At 35.2% G+C, this 24,822-nt stretch overlaps 1 protein-coding gene and 2 long non-coding RNA genes across 47 annotated transcripts in view; all 3 read left to right on the forward strand.

The window, feature by feature from the left end:
• The window catches only part of LOC126717396 (disease resistance protein RPV1-like), a 206,061-nt gene that overhangs the window by 53,477 nt on the left and 127,762 nt on the right, over positions 1-24,822 (forward strand). For 34 of the 45 annotated variants that reach the window (XM_050419124.1, XM_050419125.1, XM_050419126.1 and 31 more), the window contains exons 3-4: positions 22,605-22,865; positions 23,390-24,052. In XM_050419124.1, the coding sequence (XP_050275081.1) occupies positions 22,605-22,865; positions 23,390-24,052 (924 nt within the window). Of the gene's footprint in view, positions 1-21,255; positions 22,444-22,604; positions 22,866-23,389; positions 24,053-24,157; positions 24,807-24,822 lie in introns of those variants that run through there. The other 11 variants (XM_050419131.1, XM_050419133.1, XM_050419128.1 and 8 more) reach the window with 5 other exon arrangements.
• On the forward strand, positions 5,237-8,571 carry LOC126717407 (uncharacterized). The gene is made up of 3 exons (XR_007652562.1): positions 5,237-5,633; positions 5,742-5,933; positions 8,302-8,571. It is a non-coding gene; the product is annotated as an uncharacterized LOC126717407 (long non-coding RNA).
• Positions 14,496-15,858, forward strand: LOC126717406 (uncharacterized). Its single transcript, XR_007652561.1, has 2 exons — positions 14,496-15,264; positions 15,341-15,858. It is a non-coding gene; the product is annotated as an uncharacterized LOC126717406 (long non-coding RNA).

Here is a 24,822-nt window from a genome sequence, read left to right on the forward strand (position 1 = left end):
ATCGTCTGCAAACAATAGGTGAGTCAGTCTAGGACCTTTTTTACAAATGGAAACACCCCTTATGTGACCTGCATCAGCTGCACTGGCTAGGAGACCATGAAGGCCTTCGATGCAAAGTATGAATAAATATGGCGACAGAGGGTCGCCCTGACGAATGCCCCTAGAGGGATAGATTGTACTCGAGGGTTCACCATTTACCAAAATTGAGTAGCTAACCGTCAATATGCACTCCATAATTAATGCCACCCAAGTATCACAAAAACCCATCCTTTTCATTAGGGCTTCTAAGTAGGACCATTCTAAGCGGTCATACGCTTTGCCCATATCCAGTTTGAGCGCCATGAAACTAGATTTCCCAGTTTGGTGGTGTTTCATATAGTGTAGGGTCTCAAATGCCATAAGGACATTGTCAGTGATGACTTTCCCTGCTTGGAAGGCACTCTGGTTTTCTGAAATGATAAAGGGGAGGACTGCTTTAAGCCTATTGGCAAGGACTTTTGAGACCAGCTTATATATCACATTGCACAGGCTTATAGGCCTGAACTTTGTGATGCTTTCTGGGGATTTCACTTTCGGGATCAAGGTGATATTAGTATGGTTGATTTCCTTTGGAATTTTACAATTATTCAGGTAATCCAAGACAACAGTATATACATCATCACCAAGTAAAGACCAGAAAGGTCGATAGAAGATAGGAGGCATACCGTCGGGGCTGGGAGCCTTGATGGGGTGCATCTCTTTGATAGCTGTATCCACTTCTTCTCTTGAAAATGGCTTGGAAAGTTGGCTATTCATATCTTCTGAGACAGAGGGCCGGACTATTTCGAGAATTTCATCCAAATCCGAGGGATGAGTAGAGGTGAAAAGGGAGTTGTAATAATCAACCACTATTTCTTTGATCTGACTCTCATCCGTGCACCACACATTGGCATTGTTTCTAAGGCCGGAAATTCGATTCCTACGATGTCTGTGGGAGGCTTTGCTGTGGAAGTAGCTGGTGTTGCGATCACTGCATTTCATAATGCCCTAGCACGTTGCTCCCACATTTGGCTTTCCTTGTCTAGTAGAACATTGATCTCCAATTGCAGAGCCTTGACTAATGCATAGTCTCCACCCCCTCTAGCAACTGCAAGTTCAGCTTTAGCAAGCAATTTACCTTTAGTTTCAATCATTTTCTTAATGCACCCAAAAGATTGTTTACTCCAAATGGAAAGTCTATCACCACAGAGTTTAATTTTACCTGCAACATGGGCCATGGTAGTATCCAGAGCTGAGTTACCCCAAGCCGAGATGACTGTATCGGAACAGCCCCTGTCACTCAACCACATTTTCTCGAATTTGAAAGGCCTGTTCGGTTTGGGAATAATCCCTTCCGACTTCACAATGATTGGTCTATGATTCGAGGCGTGAGAGTGTAGGTGCTGTACCCGAGTACCCGGATTGCAGGCAAACCAATTATTGTTTGAAACCGCCCGATCAAGTCGCTCCAGAACCAAACCACCGAAGCGTTTTCCTTTCTAGGTGTATTTCTCACCAACAAAGCCTAAATCCATTAGACCGCACTCATCCAGGACCTCTCTAAAAGCCTTCATCATATTTTCTTGTCTCGGACCCCTACCCAATTTTTCATGAGACCACAGTATTTCGTTGAAGTCTCCCGCACAGAGCCAAGGGAGGGAGAGATGCCGGTGAAGTTGGCGGAGCAGAGACCAAGTCTCTTGTTTCCTTCTTGAATCCGCAAAACCATATATACCAGTAAAACGTCATTGATCCTCTCCGGGTTTACCGACAATAGTATCCATATGGTTCGCCGAGGAGGAAAGCACTTCGATGTGGATTGACTTTTTCCAAAAAAGACTAAGACACCCAATATTGTTAACCCGAGGAACAATCCATGAGTGATCGAAGTTTAGTTTATTGCAAAGACTGAAAAGCCTATCTTCATCTGCCCACATCTCGACCAAAAACAGGGTAGCGGGATCTTGTGCCCGAATTAAAGCTTTGAGCTCTCGAACGGTGTGTCGGTTCCCAAGCCCACGCACGTTCCATCATAGCCAACTTATGTTTGTCAGTGGGGCTGGAGGTCAGTCGCCGCCGATGGAGGAAGGTTTTCATCAGAGAGGGGTGCTTCAATGGCTCTGCGTTTTGGGGAGAATATGTAATCTGGGAGAGGATGAGAATTTCTTTTACCTAGAGTAAGGTTAAGCTCTTGTGATTCAAAGATAATGGAAGGCCTTTGGATCCGAGCCCACTTCTTACCAACTTGGGCACTGAGTGGAAGAAATAGATGGGTCTTGATTTGTAATGTCATTTAAGGGGATGGGTTGGTTAAGCTGGACTTGGTTCTGGTCCGTAGTTGGGTTGGAGTGGGCAGAAGGCAGAGATTGAGCTTTAGTTGTTTGTTCCCGCTTTTTTTCCTTTGAAAGCCCTTCTTGCAAATTCCCACTATCAAAAAGGTAGATATCTTTGTCAATCTCTTGGATTAAGTGCTCAAAGTCAGCTTGTAGAGTGGGTTTCCGAGAGGGGTCAGAATCTGTCAAGTCCGAGCTGGCCGAGGCAGCAGTTGTTCCCCTGGGAATCACGGGGGAAGCCAGGTTCGCACAGGGCTCATTAATTGTCATCAAAGGGTGGTTTGATGGCTCTGAGGCCATCGAATGGCTCTGTCCGTGTGGGTGTGGTGGCGGAGCGGTTGTGTTTTGGACCGGAATTTCAAATTTCTTCTTAGCAAAAAAATCGGGGACTGACACCACATTTTACGAGATGCAACAAACGGAGGGGCTCTCATCCAAGCCCCAAACTGCTGGTCATTGGGCTGAAGGGAGCCTTCGCTATCGATCCACTTCTCGCAATCCTTATCGGTGTGTGTAAGCCGTCCGCACCAGTAACAAAGATTGGGGAGACGTTCGTATTTGAACGAAACCCAGTGTTCTCTGTCGTCGTCCATGGTGATAAGTCGGCCACGACAGAGAGGCAGTGAGATATCGATGGAGACTCTAACTCTGATGAAGCTGCCACCGTCACAGTTAGGGGGGTCTTTTGGGTGTTGGATTACTCCAATGGTTTCACAAATCTGTTCAGCGACCTCTTTGTTCCTGTAGCTCAGTGGTATATCGTAGACTTGAACCCAAAAGGAGGCTCTGTTGAAGTTACACTCTTTTAGAGATGAATCCTTTTTGATTTTTAAGAGGACCATTAGGTGTTTGTCGAAGCACCACGGTTCCGACGATAGTATTCTGTCCACTTCTAGTTCCCCATTATTCTTAATGTTAAAACCCGCTTTTGATCTCCATAAGGGCGAAAAGGTTCTCGCTATGGCATCAATATTCAAAGGGCGCTTTGTAAGGAATCTAGCTGCATTAATGTATTCATTTACAGCTTGTTCTTTTTTCAATCTGAGACCTGAACCCTCTCTATCTGAAAGGGAAAGAGAGCTCTAGTGTTTTGTAAGATCATCCATTCCACTTTGGAAGATACAAAGAATTTAAAAGTGTTTCCCAAAACCCCTTGAAAGAACAATACCACTAGCCTTGAGAAAACACTGTTAACTCAAGGGACACAAACTCCTTCCACGGAAGGGACGACAATGCCGCACTCAAGCAAAAGCTCTTGGAGAGAAGCCTTGCTAGGAAGTGGGCAACCGTTAGGTAAAGTTCAGACTAAATGAGTTAAAAGTAGCCAAACCAAATGAAAGCCTAATTTCTCATCTGCCACTTGGAAACACAAGCGGGCCAAAACACTGTTCATTACTCCCTTGACATCAGCATCGTACCCTAACAATCAACATGTCATTTGCAGGGAGGAGCTATATATTGACTAGGGCAATGGCCCCCTAATTTTTTTTTAAAAAAATATTATTTTATTAATAAGTACTAATTTTAGCAATTTTATTAAATAAAATTACACTTTGCCCCTTTTAATAATATCATCAATTCTTTTAAGAGTAATGTTGTTGCCACAAAGTTTTTACAAACTATTAAAGTAGAAAATTCTTATTGATTCACACACTTGCATCACTTTTTACTTACTAATAACCACTTACTATATTAGCCATTTGTAAAAATTTTGTAGTTTTAGCATTTTTCACATTTTAAAGGACATAAAAAATTAATAGATTAAATCTAAAACAAAATATATAAGCTCAACAAAATTAGCTCAACAACAAAAATTACCAATAATAAAACTAAAAAAAATTAAGCTCAATCAACTTATTTTATCCAAAACAAACAACTTGGTCATTTAAAAAGTTTTAAACAAAAATCCTTAGTGATAAAGTAGTAAAGTCAAAAGCCAAAGTTGCCGCACATAGCGAGCAGCAGGGTTACCCCCTAACTCCAAGTTCTAACTCCGTCTTGATTTTGTCCTCATTCCCTGTTACAGTATCTATTAATCGTATCATGACATACAAACACATATGCACATAAATAAATAAAGAAAAAGAAAGGTTGTGTGAAAAGAAGGATCTTAGGTGAGAAAAGAAAAAAGAAAAATAAAAAGAAGAGGGAAAAGACGAAGAACAAAGAAAAAAAATGTGGGTAAGTCGAAATAGAGAGGAAATCGTGTCCTCCTTTGCTTTCTTTTAAGTTTGAAAATAAATCAAATCTTATTTTTTAGAGTATTTTTATTTATCTATCTTACCATTTTCATTTTATGAATATGTTATTTTAACAGCCCAACAATCCTAAGATTACGTTTCCAATACAAAAGTCATGTAAAGATGCAGCGCTAAGGGAAGCTCAGTAAGGAATGGAGTTAAAGGTCATTGAACACTTGATCAACAAGAATCATGTATGATAATCTAAATCTGACAAAAAAGCTGCTTAACAGAACATCAAAAATGTGAATTTGTTGAGCTGAGCTCTTTCTTGATATGATGAACATTTGGTTTCTCAACCTCATGAAGGAATAAAACCCAACTGAAGAAAAACGACTATGAATCAGATCAACATCAACTAATCAAAAATGCCGCAATTAAATGATCCAAAGAGGGGGATTATTGACTGGAAAATTAATTGAGAGAGAGAGACAGGGAAGGAATTATTTTTCTTTACCTTGGCATATCTCCTTTTCCTCAAAAAACAATGGCACATTTCTTTGAATTTGAATCAAGAATCTTCCATAACATAGGCCCTTTTAAGTACGTACTGCATCGAAAAGTCAACTCCCAAGACAAAATTAACCTCATTATATAAAATTAAATACAACTAGTTTGAGCTTTTAGGACACGGCACTTGTTTTATTTGTAAAACGTAGAGATTGGTGCAAGGTACCGTAACGTTGATACCCATTTTACGCTGTATGCAGTAGTGGCGATGAAAAATCCTTTGGGATTCACGGGAGGAAGCTCTGGTTTCAAACACTAATAAAGCCAGCATAAAGCAGCTAGCCCATCGTCTTAACAAAGAGTGTGACTCTTACGTGAGATCACTTGAGATTTCAAGGGAAATTGAAGACCAAAATAATGAGAACGCTTGGACCATGATAGATATGCCTATTGCCTACCCGTGAACTGGAAATGCAACACCAGTGTCTTCAATGGCCCAGCCCTTTCTAAATGAGGACGCTGACTTCAATTTATGTCCACCATTGAAGAAAAATGAGAACCTCTTGATTGAACTTCAAACAAATATGCCAAGGTACTATTATTTCGTTTAATTTTTTTTTATTTAAAAACGTTTTTTAATCGCAAGTGAGTTACAAACAGAAAGAGTCACCAAAGATGAATGAGTTCACACCATATGCAGTAGTGGCGATGAAAGTCCCTTGGGAGGCACGAGAGGAAGTGCTGCTTTTTTGCAAACGCTAAACAAGCATGTGTCTTACTGTTTTGGTTCATCAAAATAATGTAGGCTCGGCTGCGGTTCTCAGAGATCAAGACTGGAATGCCGTTGGCCAAAGAGGAGAGTTTTGAACAAGTTGTGATAGAGGGTATAACGGTAAGAACCCCAAGTATTTGATAAAATGTTACTATGGGCTAAATGAATGAACTCACTGTCTTACTTTTCGAGAGAGAAGTTTCAGTATTCATATATATATATATATATATATATATCTTCCTGTTTGTTGTTGGATGAATCCAATCTAGATATAATATTTCTCTTGTTAGCTGGTTTTTAAGGATACATCTTAGGATTGCTCTGTTTCAATTTTGTCATTATATTCTGAGCCAATAGAAGGATATGCAGCAAATGTCATTAACTTCATTGTAAATCCAGCTTGCAAGAAGGATATTTCAGCTTTGGCTTCTTCTTCATTTGGAAATGGGATTAGATAATAATGTAGCCCACAGCCTCGTAAAATGGGTAATGGGGTCTAATCACTCTAGTCTAATGTTGCCTGTTAATGTTTCCCAACTTGGCCTTTATTTTTTGTTAAGTAATGAAAAAATTTTATTAAAAAGAAAACATAACAAGTACACTGGGTGTGTACTCAAGGAAAAGTACGATTAATTCAAATTACAATGCTCAAGCATATCTAAAAGGGTAAAACAAGGAGGAGAATGAAAAGAAACACTCCAATCTAACAAAGTATGAAAGAAAAAGGCTTTAAATTCAAGGATAGGCCACTCACGACCCTCAAAACTTCTAGAATTCCATTCTTGCCAAAGACACCACATAATGCAAAGAGGCATAGCGTTCCAAAAAGCTATGTTTCTATGTCTGCCGAAATAACCCTGCCATGCTGCGAACAAATCAATATCGGTATAACCCATTGAAGTCCAAATAAACAGAACGTCATTGTCCATAGCTCAAAAGCTATAGGGCAAAAAAGAAGAAAATCATCCATGGACGCTGACCTCAATTCAAGTCTACTACCATAGAAATGAGAACATCTTGATTCAAATTCAAAAAAATATGACAAGGTTATATTATTACATTGAAATGTTTTTCTATTATGTTATTTAGTATCAAGGAATGTCTTATTCTTTAGTTTTATTGTTTTGTCTGCACTTTTGATAGCTTTTATTGCTTCTCTAAGTATAACTTAACTAGGTCATTCATAAGATTGGGAACGTTCCAATTTGAAAGAAAATTATTGTAAATAAAAATTGGAACTAATGAAATAACATTTGATAGTATTCTGTGGTAATACCTTCCCTCGTTGCTTCTTTAAAGATAAAATTATGTTACCTTCAACTCATTTAATGTAGGGGTGCCTGTTTTGTCTAATAGTTGGTGTTGAGGATTATTTTAAATTCATAATTGTAATTCTTAGGAGGCTCAAATTTAAAGCACTCCTCTTCTCTAATAAAATTCCTCATTTACTTATTAACAATAAATTGTTTGACTATTCTCTTCCCTGTGCTATTCCTAGTTTATTTGTCTGTTAAGATTGATAATCAACACAGCCATTAGTCTTTGTACCAAATTCCTTATTCTTTGTCTCTCATAAACAAGGGGTGGATGTTGAAGTGATGGGTTTAATCTGAATTGTGTGAATGATTTGTACTTACCAATCAAAACAACAACATAGTCGATGAATTCTGTTTATGAAGCAAGCAATGGGGAAACTAAGATTGGGAGCTCTGCTTGATGGCTAATAATTAATGCTCCACTGCTCCCATTTGTAATTTACTAATCAAAGAAAAAATGTTCAGCCCTGGATTACCATTGTTCAGGAGAGTCAAGAAGATGCTTGGTGTGAGCCCTATTTTTTATATTTTCTTTTATCTTTTTGGCCATCGTACAACAACAACAAATCCCAAATATTTGGGGTCAGCTATGGATCCTCAACAAAGAGTGTGGACCTTTATTTCATATCCTACTTTGGAAGAATCTAAACTACAGACTGTGTTTGTGCACCTTACTTTCAAGTCATCTGGCTACTTTTATACCATACTAACTCTATAATTCTCTAAACCTTGATCTGGTTATGAAAATAGGCTATAAAGGAATTTTAATCATCTTTCATTCATAAAATTTGAGGAAAAAGATAGAGCGCCACAGTATGGGTTGAGAATAAACTCTGTCTGACCTGTTTTCAATATCCTACACGGAAAATTTGAGCTGCATGACAACAATATGCTACTTTGCTATTCTTGTCCATGTGTCATCCAGCTACTTATATATCAAACTAATTGTGTACTTTTGTAAAAATAAACTTGATCCTAAATAAAATTAGGACATAAAAGTAATTTTATAAATCTTGAAGTTTGATAGCGGAAAAAGGAATTATAGAATCTGGTTTTGGTGATTGACAACTTCTTGATGATGGACATTGAATTTTTGAACATAAATGAAATCAATGAGGGAATTTGTTGGTCTTAATGAACTCCTAACATTGGTTGCAACATTTCTTATGCAGCTTCTTGCATTGTCGATCTGCTGGTACCTACAGACTACAATGTTATAGGCCAAGCCACATTCATGTTCACTTATTTTGCTGTCTCGTGGGTTTATCCAGAATAAGAATAATCATCACATTGTGCTCTGTATTGTTTGTTGAGGTGAATCTTATAGTTCATTGGATGCATTATTGCTCTTATTTGAGAATATGATTGGGGGATCCCTCTCCTGAAAATTTTATAATTTTTTTTTCAGGCTTGTATTATGTACAAATTCTAGATTATGTGTGCAGGTTGTGTATTTTGGCTATTACCTTCTCCATTTCTATGTTCTCATATGCTGGAATACTCGCATTAGCCTGCTTTTGTAGCAAATTTGATATCATTATTTTTATGGTATGTTTGCTCTTTACACATGGTTTGTTTCGCAAAATTTGGCTAAGATTGATGCACCATCATTTTAATTAATACTCAAGAAAGGCTGAAGCAAGTTTTTTTAAGTCATCTTATGCTTCTCCTCAGTCCTTGGGAAATCAAGATCATCTGTCATGGATTGTTTCTAGGCAAGCAGGTTTCCTACTGGAATATGCGAAATGATGTGTTAAGCTTTCATGGAATGTATTTTTATATATCTTTCTTTGTAGTCTTAGCACAGTACATATTTGGAATGTGACATATTGCACATTGACTTTAATACATTTTCTGTTCTTTTATTACAAAATTATCAAGATTTCTTTGATTCTGCCATTGTTGTGATCCTTTATGATGATTAGTTTCTGATGTCTCTAGAAAGATTCTTAGCAGTCTGTCTATTCAGAGCAGATGTGATTTAAAATTACTTTCTTTGAATCTTTTCATCTACTTTCATTTCTTGGCTGTTCTTGCAGTATAAGGAATTTTTACCCTGCTTGGGGGCCGTAAGATTTTATTATGAAAGTGATAATGAGTTGTCAAGGAAATCATTCCATTTTAAGTGATTAATTTTGTAATAAAATCTGTCTATATAGAATATGTACAATCAGGGGGAAATCTTTTACTTTGTTCAACCCTAGAAATGAACCCTTTCCACTTTCTCCAAAAACTTATCGTTACCTGTGTGTTTTTAGAAATCACTTCACTGGTAAACACCATGTACTGTGAAACACATGAAAATGCTGATACGTGTACTTCAATGCAAGAACCTAAGGCATAGGTCTTAGTTATTTTAAATTTTTGATTTAGTGAGAGAGAAAAAAAAAACACAAAATCTGACAACTCAACAAGAAACTATCAATAGAGTTGAGGATGAATGGGTAATGGACTGAACAATTTATACCATATCCTGTTCTACAATGAAGAAGCTTTGCGCTTAAGAATTATGCATAACTGCTTCCAGGAAATTAAATTCCTACTCTGACTAGTTCTAGATACCAAAAATAAAAGAGAGGGAGAGAGAGAGTAGTTGCAAACTTGAAACCCATTGAGCTTGAATCTTCAAAAAATAATCTTGATTCAATTTACATATAAAAAAATCATTTTTAATTCAATATGACTACAGAGAGGCAGCAGTAGAATGTTTCCGTGAAATGGTTGTTTGCAACTTCTCTCTCTCTCTCTCTCTCTCTCTCTCTAAATTTTGGTATCTGGAGCAGTAACTGAGAAATGGATTTTCTCTATTTCAAGCAAAATGGACCTGAGAAGATCCTGTTTCGGTTTTGTAGTAGTACTTATTTATTTATTTATTTTTCTCATTTAGCCATCTATTTGTCTACTATGAAGTCATATGACAGGTCGGAAACTAGTATAAAATTTGAATATTTTTATTGTTTGGGTGTTGTTTATAGATTTTCAACTGATAGGGTTTGTAGTATGAAGTTTTTGATGAAGAATGATTTTATCCAGAGTGGCTGCAAAGGTTCTTCCCTTCGAGTGAGAGATGGTCGGACTCTCTGAAACGCAAAATGCCTATTATTGCCCCCCTTGTAAAATAGTAGAAGATTCAGTCTTTCATCTATTTCAATGTTGTCCCTATGCCAAAGGAGGTATGGTGGTAGATGGGGTTTTCGAGTTGAAATGATCCAAGCTAAATCTGTAAAGGAGTTCATTGAACAAATAGTTCACCCCCCAAAGGAATTATTAGCAGAAAGAGTCACCAAAGATGAATTCACACTGTATGTAGTAGTGGCAATGAAAATCATTTGGGATGCATGGGAGGAAGCACTAGTTTCAAACACTAAAGCAAGCATAAATCAGCTAGCCCATCGTCTTAACACATAGTATAACTCTAACTTGAGATCACTTGGGACTACGAGGGGAATTGAAGAGCAAAACAGGAAAAGTGCTTGGACCAAACCACTTGATCAACTGGTAAAGCTTAACTTTGATGCGTCATGGGATCAAAATAATGTAGGCTTGGCTGTGGTCTTCAGAAATCAAGAGGGGAATGGCAGAGCAATCAGACATGGGATAAGCCTCTGCAGTAAGATGGGAAATGCCATTGGCAAATGAGGAGAGACTTGAACAAGTTGTGTTAGAGGGTATAAAGGAAAGCACCTCAAGTATTTGATAAAATGTTACTATGGATATATATATAATGGTAAAATACAGTACAGATTGCACAATTGGATTGCTATTTCTCTTCCTGTTTTATAGTCCAATGAATCTATGCTAGAGTTAATCTTTATACTGTTTGCTGGTTGTTGAGGATTTATCTTTTAAATTGTAGCTAACATCATCAACTTCATTGCAAATCCAGCTTGCAAGCTCAGTTGGGAATGGAAGAGCATAATGAAGGATATTTGGCTTTGGCTTCTTTTTTCAGATAATAATGTAGTGCACAGACTCATAAAATGGGCACTGGGGTCTAATGACTCTAGTCTATATTGTTGCCTGTAAACGTTCCCCCAACAGTAAAGAGGGCCTTGGCCTTTGACTCTGCATTTGGGACGCCGACTTTTTACCAAGTCTACTGCTGAAGAAATAAGAACTTCTTCATTCAAATTCAAAGAAATATGAAAAGGTACTATTATTACATCAAAACTGTTTTTCTATAATTTTTTTTAGTGTTAAGGAATGCCTCATTCTTTAGTTTTATTGTTTCGGTTGCCTTATTGACTGCTTTTGCCACTTCTCTCACTATAAATTAACTACTTGTTAATATGATTGGGTAACATTCAATTGGAAAGGACATTAATGTAAAGAAAAATCTAATTAATGAAAGAAATTTGTCTTTGCTTTTCTTAGCTCACTGAATGTGTTTGTTGTCTTTTTATTTCTCAAATGGCATATAATTTTCTTAAATTGACTAAAATCAATTTCTAATGGGTCATACTCAAGGGGTCGCTTATAGCTTGTAGCTGAATTAGAGCTATTAGAGTATTTAAGCCAAAGTTACTTAAAAAATAAGTTAATGGTCTTTTGACCAAATTGTACCTCCTTCCACATCATTACAACTGGAGTTCAGGTCTTGGTTTTAATTTTGTGTGAATATGGAAGTATTTTCTTTGAAAGTATTATAATTTTTATAAAGAAAATTTCAGATTAGTAGAATAATGAAAAAGAAAACTCAATTTTTAGAACTAAAATATTGAAAACAAGCAGATAGAAGTTCATTACCTCTCTCTCCTCTTCCTAATATGTTGCTCACAGAGTCACACATCCTGGTGGACTTGCATTCGTTTTCTTGCCCACGTTACACTCCCACTCCAACATGATTAGAGGAACTATAGGTGGAGCAATTAGGCATAAGTTGATACCAACTCCTCAGAAATCAGTCACTTGGAAAAATATGTGTGTTTGGACTATGGTTTATCAATTTATTAATACTTAGCACCAATTCTGAAAAGTCACTCAGATGCTAATGAGGTCTCTCTTGGAATCTTTGATCCTTGTACTCATTTTTAAATACAATTTGATGCTCCTAAGTTCACATGATATGTATTCCAGCTAAATAATTGTTGCAAATATAATTTGATTTTGATATGGGAGTAGTCATGAGGTTACTCTAGGCCTAGCTAGGACTATATATGCTTCATTATAATTTTAGTTAGTATGACTTAAGGCCTTCCGGATAGTAGTTTCGTTAAATATGACAAAATATAAATAAGATCAAATGTACTGATATTCCAGTTGGCCAAGTTTAGCTAGAGTAAGTTGTCTTATTGAATAAAATATGATTTTTGTATTGTTTCTTCTCAAACAAATAAGGGTTATTTCTCCTTGTGATCTTGAACATACCTCATGTTAGGGCTAATTGGAACCTTTCTCCAGAATTGAAATCCCTTAGCACTATATTTAATATTCACTTCACCTAAAACAAAAATTCATGTATTACAAATGATTTTTTTTTTGGGGGGGGGGGGGGGGGGGGTGGCGGTTGGGGGATTATGGCATTGATTATCATTTACTATTTTAGGAAACAGAGCATCTTTGCGTAGACAACTACTTGCCTAAAACTGCACTCCACTTGAAGAGCCTAAGCAATCGGCCAAGACAAAGCTGCAAGTCCAATGCAAACGCCCCATTGCCCCCAATCAGCCTCTCCGTACTGACAATTGACAAAACACTTCTCTAAGCCCACCATCACTAGCTAAAAAACTATGGTAAACCTTAGAATTATTAAAAACATCTTGTTCTTGAATAACACCTAAATTTGTTCTTCTCCAGTTGCCTAGGGTCACCCAAAATTAAAGGCATTAACTTATAAATTAGTACACTTGACCCACAGCTTTTCATAGTCAATTTGTCACCAAATTAATCAACTTCTTTTTCTCTACATTGGAATATGATCATACATTCTTAAATTACTCTCTCCTTAGTTAGCCACCTGGTTTAGGCCAATTTTATGTATATTGCTTCTCTCTAATGAACACATTTTTTTTTCTTTATAATATAACCTATGGTCTCTTTTTAAGGGGACGGTAACATATTTAGTTGAAGGAAAATATATTTATATTTCAAATAAGGTATAGCAAGAAATAAAATTTTAATGCAAGTAAAAATTCTCTTAGTAAAGACCAATAATTTTCCTAGTGCACCTTTGATGTTACCTTAATCCCATCAAAACCTCTTGCTTTCAAATGGGATTATGTGGTTTTGATATCTGAAAAAAGTGGAAGAATTGGGGCATACAGTACAAAGGTTTATCTTTCTCTCTCTCTCTCTCTCTCTCTCTCTCTCTCTCTCTATATATATATATATATATGTATATAAAAGAAATATTAAAAAAAAAAAAAAAAAAATCCCATGGGAGGCAACAGCCACCTTGGCTTCCCTTTGCTTTGCATTTGATCATGATCTGCTTAATTCGTAACGGAACTGGCCCTGCCACATCAGTTGAGATGTTTAGGAGGGGACATGGAATTGCAATTTTTTTTAATATCCTACTTGGGAAGAAATAAATCTTTATCTTCCTTTTGTGGTATTGTTGTTCTCTTGCCAGAGTTACCATTATACCTAGATGTACTATGACTTGAGCATTGTTGCAAAACCTTGGGAACTGAGTATTTTGATAATTTCTTGTGTTTTTCTCCTTATTGAAGCAAAAAATTTAAAGTCTGGTTTGTTGATAATCAATCATCTTTCTATACCAACTATCCAACTTATGAAAAGATGACGTACAATTTCCTTCTATAAAATATTTATAAAAAAAAGTATTTTTTGTAACTTGTCAATGTGTAAATGTGTGTGTGTGTGTGTTTTTTTTTTTTTTTTCTTTAACTTATAATAATTGTTGGTAATATAATTTGGTTTCATTACTAGAGTAGACATGAGGTCACTTTGCTCTGATATAACTAACATTAAAAGTGGTCTGATATTCTGGTTACTCAAGTTTGGAGCAAGTTGTTTGATCCACTAAAGTTTGAGTTTTTTAATATTATTCTCAAACTAATGGTGTTTATTACTTCTTTGTCCATTTGAATGTATGAAATTCACCCTTGATGTCGTTGGTCAATTATTTCTTAACTGTATTCCTAAGAAAAATTCAAGGAGGAATGATTTTTTTTTTTTTTTTCTTTAAGTTTCATAGAAATTTTTTATACTTAGTAAATCTAATAATTACTTTGGAATTGCTATTGATTTGTCATAGGATTGGTCTTATTTAAAGAATTGGCCTTGGGGGGAGAGCTTTCTTTTTACCCTGATGTCATGTTAAAGACTGGCTAGAATGTAGTCTCTTGAATATATATCCCCTAGCCTCGGCAGCTCCCTTCTAGTGGGGTGTGAACAACCTTCTCACTCTTCATCTTCACTGAAACTCCGCTTCTATTTTTCTCTGAATCTAAGTCTAACATGGATTATAGAATTTATTGATATTCATACTCAAATCAAAGACAAGCCCAAGAAAGTGTCGCTTTCTTGGTAGGGCTCCAGAAATCTTTACAAGCGATTCAAAATCTACTTTGTAAATAGTATTGGTTGTGTTTAAACCAACTGCTTCTTGTTTTATATATCAAGAACATTTGATACTATTCTGTGGGAGTACCTTCCCTCATTGCTTCTTTTAAAGGCAAAATTCTGTTACCTTCATCTCATTTAATGTACAAGTACTTGTTTTGTCAGTGTAGATATGTCTTACCTCAGTGTCTCACAATCAGAGATCCCTAGCCAAGGCATGATCAACTATCATGTATTTCATAGAATAAGCCAAAGTTGTCTACCAGCTAGAGGCAGACCTTTTGCAATTGCCAACACCACGATTATGACTAGCAGTGACAATACCAACAAGTGCATTGAAATATGTTGGTGCTGCCCATCTCTCAATACGTCCACCCTGATGTCTCCACTCTTTGGGGAGAACTTTTCAAATTGCCTGGATTGCTTTAAGTTATAGACAGCAGAAACAGCAACAACTAGAATGACAGCAACAATAATTCCACCATGATAATTGTATGCTGTTTGATTCCGAAGGCAGAGAGATTATAGCAGAGGCCAAAAGTACAATAACAGTGGTTGCCTCAAGCGCTTTAAAGACAACTGAGAAGGCCTTTCGTTGGTTCTTTCTGGTACTTTTTGGCACCAAAAACATTCTTCCAATGAATCAGATCAGCCACATTACCACTAATAACTTGCTTTATGTAGGTTCCAAGAACCACAGCCAGTGCTTTTACTCCATACTGACTCAAAGCCTCACTGAGCCACTTCAGATCAACACTGAGAAGGGCAATGGATTTGTTATGCAAGCAACCCTCATCAACAGGCTGAACATCAATGGTCTTGGTCAATTGGTGCTCTATATGTGAAAGATCAGTTGTAAATCAGTACACCATCTTTGGTTCAATGCTTAGTAGGTCATGATTTTTGGTCCTTTCTTCTGTTGCTTTTGGGTTACATTGGTTGATGCCAAGAATTGATAGATGTTATTGCTGCTGGAAAGGTACATATAACCAGAACATAAGTAGCATCTGGCAGTTCCTCACTGTCTTATGCGGACAATTTGGAGGGACTTGAATAACTGAACATTTGAAGTCATGGAGAAACAAGTTAAAGCGACCAAAATCTAGTTCCTGAATCTGCAAATTGAATGTTGTACAATGAATTTTTTGGGGACCATTTAAATTTATGATTGTAATTCTTTAAGAGGCTCTACATTTTGAACAGTACTCTTCTTTAATAAAACTCATTAATTACTTATAAAAAAATAAGTGTTTGATTGTTTACTTCCTTGGGCTATTCCTAGTTTATATTTCTGTTAAGATTGTCAATTAGTATGGCCATTGGTCTTTGTACCAAATGGCTTCTCCTTTCCCTCTCGTAAACAAGGGGAAGATGTTGAAGTTGTGGGTTTAATCTGAAATGTGTAAATGATTAGTATTTACCAATCAAAACTGCAATATGATCGCTGAATTCTGTTTGTGAAGCAAGGGATGGAGAAACTATAGAGTGACACTGTTCAGGAAGAATCATAGTATGCACACCTTCAACACCTTAACACAGATGTAAGTTTGAAAATCTTACATAAGATACAATTATCTCTCCTGGCTACTCTAGAGCCTTGAATTCCTATAACCCAGTACCTAATGGTTTTAGGGAAGGCACATAATTGGAATGGCCTTTAAATATGGCTTTTTCTGCTTCAAGCATGTACCCATCATAGCCTTGTCTAAAATGTAGGATGTAGGATCTTGTCATTGTAAAAATATCAACATTTTCCATCTGCTCTTCAGGCTAACAATTTTGAACATTACAATGTCCACTTTTGCTTCACCTACTAAATCCCTGTTTGGCTTGAGGTTTTAGACTCTGCGCTAAAGTAGCTATAGCTTTGGAGTTATTGTCTCTAGTGATCATCTTAACATTTAACTTTGGCAATTATGCCCTATTGTTCACACAAACCATTTATTATGTCGTAGTCCACGTTTCTGCTGTTCTAGCACTGGTTGAGATCATTCAACACCGCTAGCCTTGATAGCCCGAATAAGATCAGAGATTCAGAGGGTTTTCTTCAAGGTCAGCATGAACCTTCTCCTCTCCTCCTATTTTGTTGGACAGAGGCGCTGGATTCCAAACTCATATCTGCTGTATCACTATGATAATATGATTGCAAAAACTGCATTATTTTCTTCTGATCCATATACCTCCTAGCTATCTTTCTTTGGACATAATATTTCAAATATATTCCCAGTGTTTTCCGTGAAAGAGAGATAGCATCCCATGTTGCACTTAATGCTACCTTGTTTTGCTTGGCTGGGTGCTTAGTTACTAGAATATTCTAGCTATTGATGATATGATTAACTTTCCTATACTGCATTGGTGGGTCTGGAGGAAGTTTTGTTGCTCAACTGTACTCTGTATGGCATGCATTGGGTGTGTTACGATCTGTCCTGGTATTGCATTCTATAAATACATTTTCTAAATCAGCCAATTCTAAATGCAAAGAAAAGTGTTGCTGCACTCCTTTTAAACTGAAAACTTGCACTCCTGGTTCAGCATTGGTGAGCTTGTTGCATATTTTAAAGATATTGGAATGCTGAAATGACAGCATAAGTAGGATGAGAATCTTATCAGAATCAAAGGGTGTACTTTTGTTGGGACAAATGGAAAATTAATTAGAAGAATTTAGTAAGGAAAAATTATTTAAATATAATGGAGGTAGTTGTTGTGGTGACTATTAATTTGTGATGTTAGTAGTCTTAGTACTTAAAATAATGTTTAAATTGTAAAGATGACCTTCTCTGTATTATCCACGATTGTCCAAGTAGACTTGAATCCAAATAAATTCATAAGATCCGAGCTGACCTGATCCAAAATGAGAAACTTGAACCTAAGCACGGTTGCCATGAAGAAAATCTGATTTTAATCGGTTCTGGATGTTGGGTTTCATTAATAGAAACTTGTAAAATCAACCCACCTTATTAACGAGTCCAAATCTTCTGTTTCACTTTTCTTGCTCCACTCTATACTTCACCAATAAAAGCTTGCCACGTGTTAACGGGTTGATTAGTTGTTCACATTACTTCTCAACCGAGGGAATGTCACGTTTATAACTCTTTCCACCAAAGGAATACCCTTATCCCATAATATTTTTTTTCCTCAATTTTCATCTCATTTATGACTCTCTCTCTCTCTCTCTGTCTCTCTCTTAATAATAGAGGGGAGCAAATTATGCCACTAAGTGGCAAGACTTTTGCCAAATGAATTTTTGTTTCATTGCATTCTAATCATTTATTATTATTTTTTTATTTCCTTCTATTCATTCAATAATTCTTAAACATACCATTTAAAGGCCTCAATTTAGAAATTACTTGACTAGTTGTTTTTTCACAGGATTTTTTTATTTATTATTTATTTAAATAATAGAGCTTTGGTAAAAACCCATAAACATTTTTAAGTAAATGACTTTAAAAACCTGGGAATAAAAAGAGACTACGAAAATGAAATTCTATTTTAATCAATTATTTATTTAATTTCATTACTTATATCAATAATTTGGACCATGAAATTGAGAACCGGTATGCAATAAAGTTGAGCTTTTTCATTATATTAATATCTTCCTATAACAACAGAAATAATTTATATTTCAGAGGATTTCAAAAAAAAAAAAAAATCAGAGTTTCCCTTATAACAGAATTTACTATGATTTAGCATTTAAAAATAAGTGCCAATAATTCTTTGGATAAGAAGGACAAGGTAACAAGCCAAAAAAATAAAAAGGACCCTTGTTAATTTCAAAGTGACATTGTTTAGTTAGAGCTACGAAAATGCTATTTTCACAATTGCTTTTATCTGTGGATGTGGGGTTTAAAATCACCTTCCCTTGTTTGAGAAGGCTAGCTTCAAGGGTTGAAATTGAAATGGATTTTGATTTGAAAGATTTAATAATTTGAAGCCTATTTACGCATGCCGGTGATTTTGACATGTTCATACACTCTTTACAACCTGGAAATCACCATTGTCCCCCAAGTCCAACATAACAGTATTTGATATACAAACACACTTCAGCAATGACCTTTAATCATATCAATTGGACCAAATCAGTCATCATAAATTGCATGTATAATAGAATGACATTACCAACCAATATAGACTCAAAGATTTCAACCTTACCGTATCTGCAAATAAATAAATATTAATTGATTGGTTATTGGGTCATACGGATGAATTCAACCAGGTTTGAAAGTGAACCAGAGTATTTTACACGGAGGAAGTTTCTTGGTACTTTCCTAGGTCCAAAAGTTTCAAAGTGAATCAGAAAATGCTAAATATAAAATATTATCTCTTTTCTTTTTTTCGAAAAAAATAAAATATTATCCCTGTCTACTCTGTGTGCTAAATATATATATATATATATGTCCCAGGCTCCCAGTTATATAAGCTACTATAATTGATTGGTTAACATTTAAGGTGCGTTTGTTAGGAAATTTCTAATAACATTATTGTTATTTTATAGAAATACGTGTGAGTGAAAAAATGTGTAAAAATATATTTAATGTTGTTTAAATACTAAAAATTATTATTTAAACCACAATACCAAAAAATCCCTTAATTTAGGGTAAATTCTAGAAAACTACCTTGAAATTTGATCAATACTGATCAACTTAATTTCTAAAAGATAAGGATGACAATTTTGCACTGGGATGTCAATTCGATAAATAAATGAATATTCCTTTATCCTACTTTTTGTGTTCTACTAATCACAATTTATCATATTTGTTTCCTTGCTTGAAGTCTCCTTATAGCCAAAATTAAAATGGAGAAATCAAACAAAACCTAAAGCAATCCATCAAATCCATTTTTTTTAACAAGTTCATCAAAGTTTCTCTATTTGTGATAAATGGACAATTTTCATCACAAAAAAACCTAAGAAAACAAAAAAGGCTTAGAGAGTGGAATGCCGTTAATGGTGTTTGTAGGCTAGCAGAGGCAAGGTGAGAAGGTTTGTTGCTGGTGAAAGTGGTTGTGAAAAGAAGAGTAGGTGTAGACATTGACTGGAGCATTGAGACTTGAGACTCAAGAAGGTGAGTCATGTGTGTGAGTGAGGGTAAGAGAGCCAAGAAGGTGAGGTGAGTACCCACCACTACTACACTTGTTATTGTTGTAGCATTGAATACTGTGGGCCGCTTGCTATAGAGTGTGTCTTCCACTTCCTTTCCTCTAATCCTTTCTTTCTTTAAAGTTTGAAAAGGAAAAGGAATCAGAATGCCTTCGCTACGCTCCAAAAAGTAAGCAAAAAACGCGTACCCAATAAATTTCTACATCTTTTCCTGCTGGATGGGTGTGAAAGTTTGAAAGTGAATCAGAATGGTGAGCAAAACGACACTCCAAAAAGTATTTTTTACTACATTGGACGACCAATTTTCTATTTTTAAATTACATTACGCGTTTGGACCACCAACCATGAAAGTAGTAGTACGCTAGTACTGTAATTTCACATTTGACTTTCTCGGTCTTCTTCGCCTCACAACAACTATCTAAATCTAACATTCATTTCCTTCGGTTTGCCATTCCCATTCTCTCTCAAACCCATTGAGAAATCTCTTCTTCATAATTTTCATTCTCTTTGCTTTCTTAAACTCTTAAAACATTTTCAATTTCGTCACATCTTTCTTTCTCCTCTTTTCTTTAGATCTTCTCAACCGTCTATATATCCAAATCACAATGGCTCTTCTAACTAATAAACGAGCCTTCTCTTCGTCTTCCACCCAACGATCTAAATATGATGTGTTCTTGAGTTTCAGAGGGGAAGATACCCGCAATGGTTTTACTAGCAATTTGAATGGTATTTTGCGTCATAATGGTATTAACACCTTCATGGATGATGAGCTCCAAAAAGGAGAGAAAATTTCCACTGAACTTATCAAAGCTATTGAAAGTTCAAAGATTTTGATAATTGTATTCTCTAAAAACTATGCAACTTCCACTTGGTGTTTGGACGAACTTATCAAAATTCTTGAGTGTAAAAAGAATGGCCAAGTGGTGTTTCCGGTCTTTTATAAGGTGGATCCATCAGAAGTACGTAGTCAAAAGGGAACATTTGGAGAAGCACTGGCAAAACATGAAGAAAATTTCAAGTATGACACGAACAAAGTGCAAGAATGGAGGGCCGCTCTAAATGAAGCCAGCAATTTATCTGGTTGGCATTACAAAAATGAGTATGTATTTAATCACTACTTTATTATCACCATAAAATTTTACTATTAAAAAACAACTCCCTGAAACTATATTGTTTATTTGTTTATTTTTTTTAATGAAACTATTATATTTTGATCATATCTTTCATTACAGAGCTAGTTAAACTACAATGGTCAATGATAGCAAGAGAAGAATATATGATCGATATTCTTATCAATTAATTAGAAGCTTCTCTCACATAATCTTTAGAAAATCTTCTTTTCCATAGGGGATTTTCCACATGCATCTTTGTGCAAAAAGCCAAATATTTATATCCTATTTGAACAATAAAAAAAATTTATTTGTATTGACAGTTTAGATCTATGAATTATGTGCCATTTAATTTAATTAACAAAATTTCAATTGTAGTTTACAAGCTAAACAAAATTATCAATTTTGAATTCAATTTAAGATCATATTTCTATTTCTAACATTTTTTTTAATGCTTTGTGATTGGCAGCCGCCCTCAATTTAGGTTTATCCAAGAAATTTTTGAAGCAATCTCAAGTGCTAAATTAAATTGTTCGCAAGTATTTATTGTTAAATATCCAGTTGGAATAGACTCTCGTGTAGAGGAAATAAGTTGTTGCTTAGATATTGAGTCAAATGATGTTCGCATGTTAGTGATCCATGGTCTTCCAGGAATAGGTAAGACAACAATTGCAAAAGCTATTTTTAACTTAATTGCATATCATTTTGAAGGAAGTTGCTTTCTAGAGGATGTTAGAGAAAGTTCAAAAACAAAGAATGGTGTACTCCAACTACAAGAGGCACTTTATTATGAGATCTTAGGAGGTAGAAATTTGAAAGTGCATGGTGTATCTAAAAGAATCAAAGAGATAATGGAAAATCTTCACCACAAAAAAATTCTTTTAATTCTAGATGATGTGGACAAATTAGTTCAAGTAAAAAATTTGCTTGGAAAATGCAATTGGTTTGCTTCTGGAAGTAGAATTATTATCACAACAAGAGAGAAAAAGTTGCTATCTACTCTACAAGAAGATTGCCATTTAATTTACTATAAGGTTAGGGAATTAAATGAACATGAATCTAATGAACTCTTTTGTCAACATGCATTCAAAAGAAAAAAGCCTAAAGAAGATTATTTGGAGCTCGTACACCAATTTATAGGTTATGCCAAAGGACTTCCATTAGTTCTAGAAATAATAGGTGATGATTTACATGACAAAAATTTACTATGTTGGAAAAGTGCATTAGATAAGTACAAAAGAATTCCTAAATCGGATATTCAAGAAGTACTTAAAATAAGTTACGATGGATTGGACCGAATTCAACGGGATATTTTCCTTGACATTGCATGTTTTTTTAAAGGATTCTACAAGAATTTGGTTGTAGATATTTTACAAAGTCGCAATTTTCATGACCCATACTATGATATTGAAAAACTTATCGATAAATCTCTCATAGTTGTTGCAAAAGATGAAAAATTATTGATGCATGACTTGATACAACAAATGGGTTTGGAAATAGCTCGACAAGAATCAGAAGTGTCAAAAAAACATAGAAGGCTATTGTGTTATGAGGATGCTCATGAAGTACTAAATAGAGATACGGTATAAGTCCTTTTGATTTACCTTTTCCCTTTTCTCATAATGCAAATGTAATTAATTTTTTCTCATTGTGTTTAATTTATCATTTTAATGTTGAAGATAATTTTGTTTTAAATTTACTAATCATATGTTTTGTTGTCTAATGTGATTTTTTGTCCAATTAGGGATTAGATGAAATTCGAGGCATAACATTGTCCTTGCCACAATCAAGAAAGATGCAATTGAATCTTGGAAAGATGAAAAATCTCAACTATTTAACAATTCGTAATGTAATTTGTGAAGACCTTAAATCTCTTCCCAATGAGTTAAGGTTACTTGATTGGAATGAATTTCCTTTATTGTCCTTGCCGTCCACCTTTGAACCTACAAAACTCGTTGTACTTAACATGCAAAGGAGCCACATTGAATTGGACAAGCATTTTGAGGTATAATCATAGCATTTATAAATTCTTATTAGTTTTTTTTTTTTTTTTTGCTAAAACCAAACCATGCACAAATATTTTAAAATGTACACATAACCATAAAGAATTTATGGTGCAAATCAATGAACTATTGACAAATGTTTTTTTTTTTTTTTTTAATTTAAAAAAAAAAGAATAGTGCTATAAATATTACAAGTTTTACTATATTGAACATACAAATTGATGTGTCACAAATTATAAAGAGAAAATTCAAATATTTATTTATGAGGTGGTTGATACTTACCAATCACATTTATTGTCACATTAATTTGTAAGCTTTATGTTTAAAAAATTGTAGTGCCTTTAGCATTTTTATTTTAGAAGTGTGTATTATAATTCATAATTGAATGGTTATTATTTCTTAATATATGTTCTTACTTTTTTTTTGTTTTTGTTTTTTTTGTTTTTGTTTTTTGTTTTGAAATGAGCTCATAGCATTTTTTTTTCTTTTTACTAATAAATTTCAAAAAAAAATTCTTCTTCTGCAGAGGTGTCGATTCAAAATATTGAAATATATGAATTTCGCACATTGTAAAAATATTACAAAAGTGCCAGACTTATCGGTGATTGCCCCAAACATAAAGGAGTTGGGGCTTTTTAATTGCATAAATTTAGTTGAGGTTCATCAGTCCGTTGGACTTCTTGAAAAGCTTGAATTATGGAATCTCAATGAATGCCGAAATCTTAGAATTTTACCAACAAAGCTTCAGTTGAAATCTCTTAAAAGCTTTTTTCTCTTTGGCTCTAAAAGTCTTGAGCAAGGAACGGAAAGATTAGCGTTGCTTTCATCAATAGGATATCTCACTGGCCTTCGTGAGTTATCAATAAGTTTAAAAAATGTGAAAGATGTTCCAAGTAACATCTCTCATTTACAAAATCTTAGGAGGCTCCGTATGTATGATTGTGAAGAATTTCCAAAAGCCATGGATACCCCTGGTTGCTTCCCCAACTTAGAACGTCTAGATATCTTTTATAGCAACTTTACTACCCTACCTGAAATTGCTATCATATTTCCGCAATTAAAGTTTCTAGGGCTTAATTGTTGCTGGAACCTTCCGAAAATTCCAAGACTTCCACGTTGTATACACGTTGTATATGCAACAGGGTGTAATTCGTTGAATTCACAATCAAGAAGAAGATTATTGAATCAGGTCTCTCTTTCTTTCTCTCAAAGTTATAGAATTTTTTTTTGTTAATTGAAGATTATTACTAAATTTGTTAAACTGAAGTTTATTAATTTTGCTAATGGCAAGCAGTTTGGAGAATGTATAGGGCTTCAACAATATGTCATATGTGCAAGGGGAATACAGCATCAGGATTCTGATTTTGAATTAGAATCAGAATTTGATTTCGATGAAGCTACATCTGAAATGGACTCGACATGGAAACTTTATGATTATTATTCACTTACACTTCCAGGAAGTAAGATTCCAAAGTGGTGGTTCAACCATCAAAGTGTTGGAAGTTCCATATCATTCTCGGTTGGTCGGACACGTCCATCATTTGCTTTCTGTGTTGCCCTAAAAGTGGAACTAAAGGATGATATGCCATATGAATTTCGTAGGTTTACCTGTTCTGTCTACTTGTCCATCAATGGTTTGGGAAGATTTCATGTGGCTAATGAGTTTTGTTTGGATCTATTATCTTTTATGTGGTTCCAATATATAAGAGATAGGTCTTTGGAAGACATAATTCTAGGGGATTGGAATGACGTTGAGATTCGATTTGAATGTTCAAATTATGATCCTAAAATAGCAAAAATTACAATAGAAAGGTGCGGAGTCCATGTATCATGCATTTGTCCTCCTTGCAACTTCACAGCAAATGAGGATGCTAACTTCAACCCATGTCCACCATTGAAGAAAATGACAACCTATTGATTGAACTTCAAACAAATATGCCCAGGTACCATCATTACACT

The sequence above is a fragment of the Quercus robur genome, chromosome 3 (assembly GCF_932294415.1).
Source record: "Quercus robur chromosome 3, dhQueRobu3.1, whole genome shotgun sequence".
Taxonomy (NCBI): Eukaryota; Viridiplantae; Streptophyta; class Magnoliopsida; order Fagales; family Fagaceae; genus Quercus; species Quercus robur.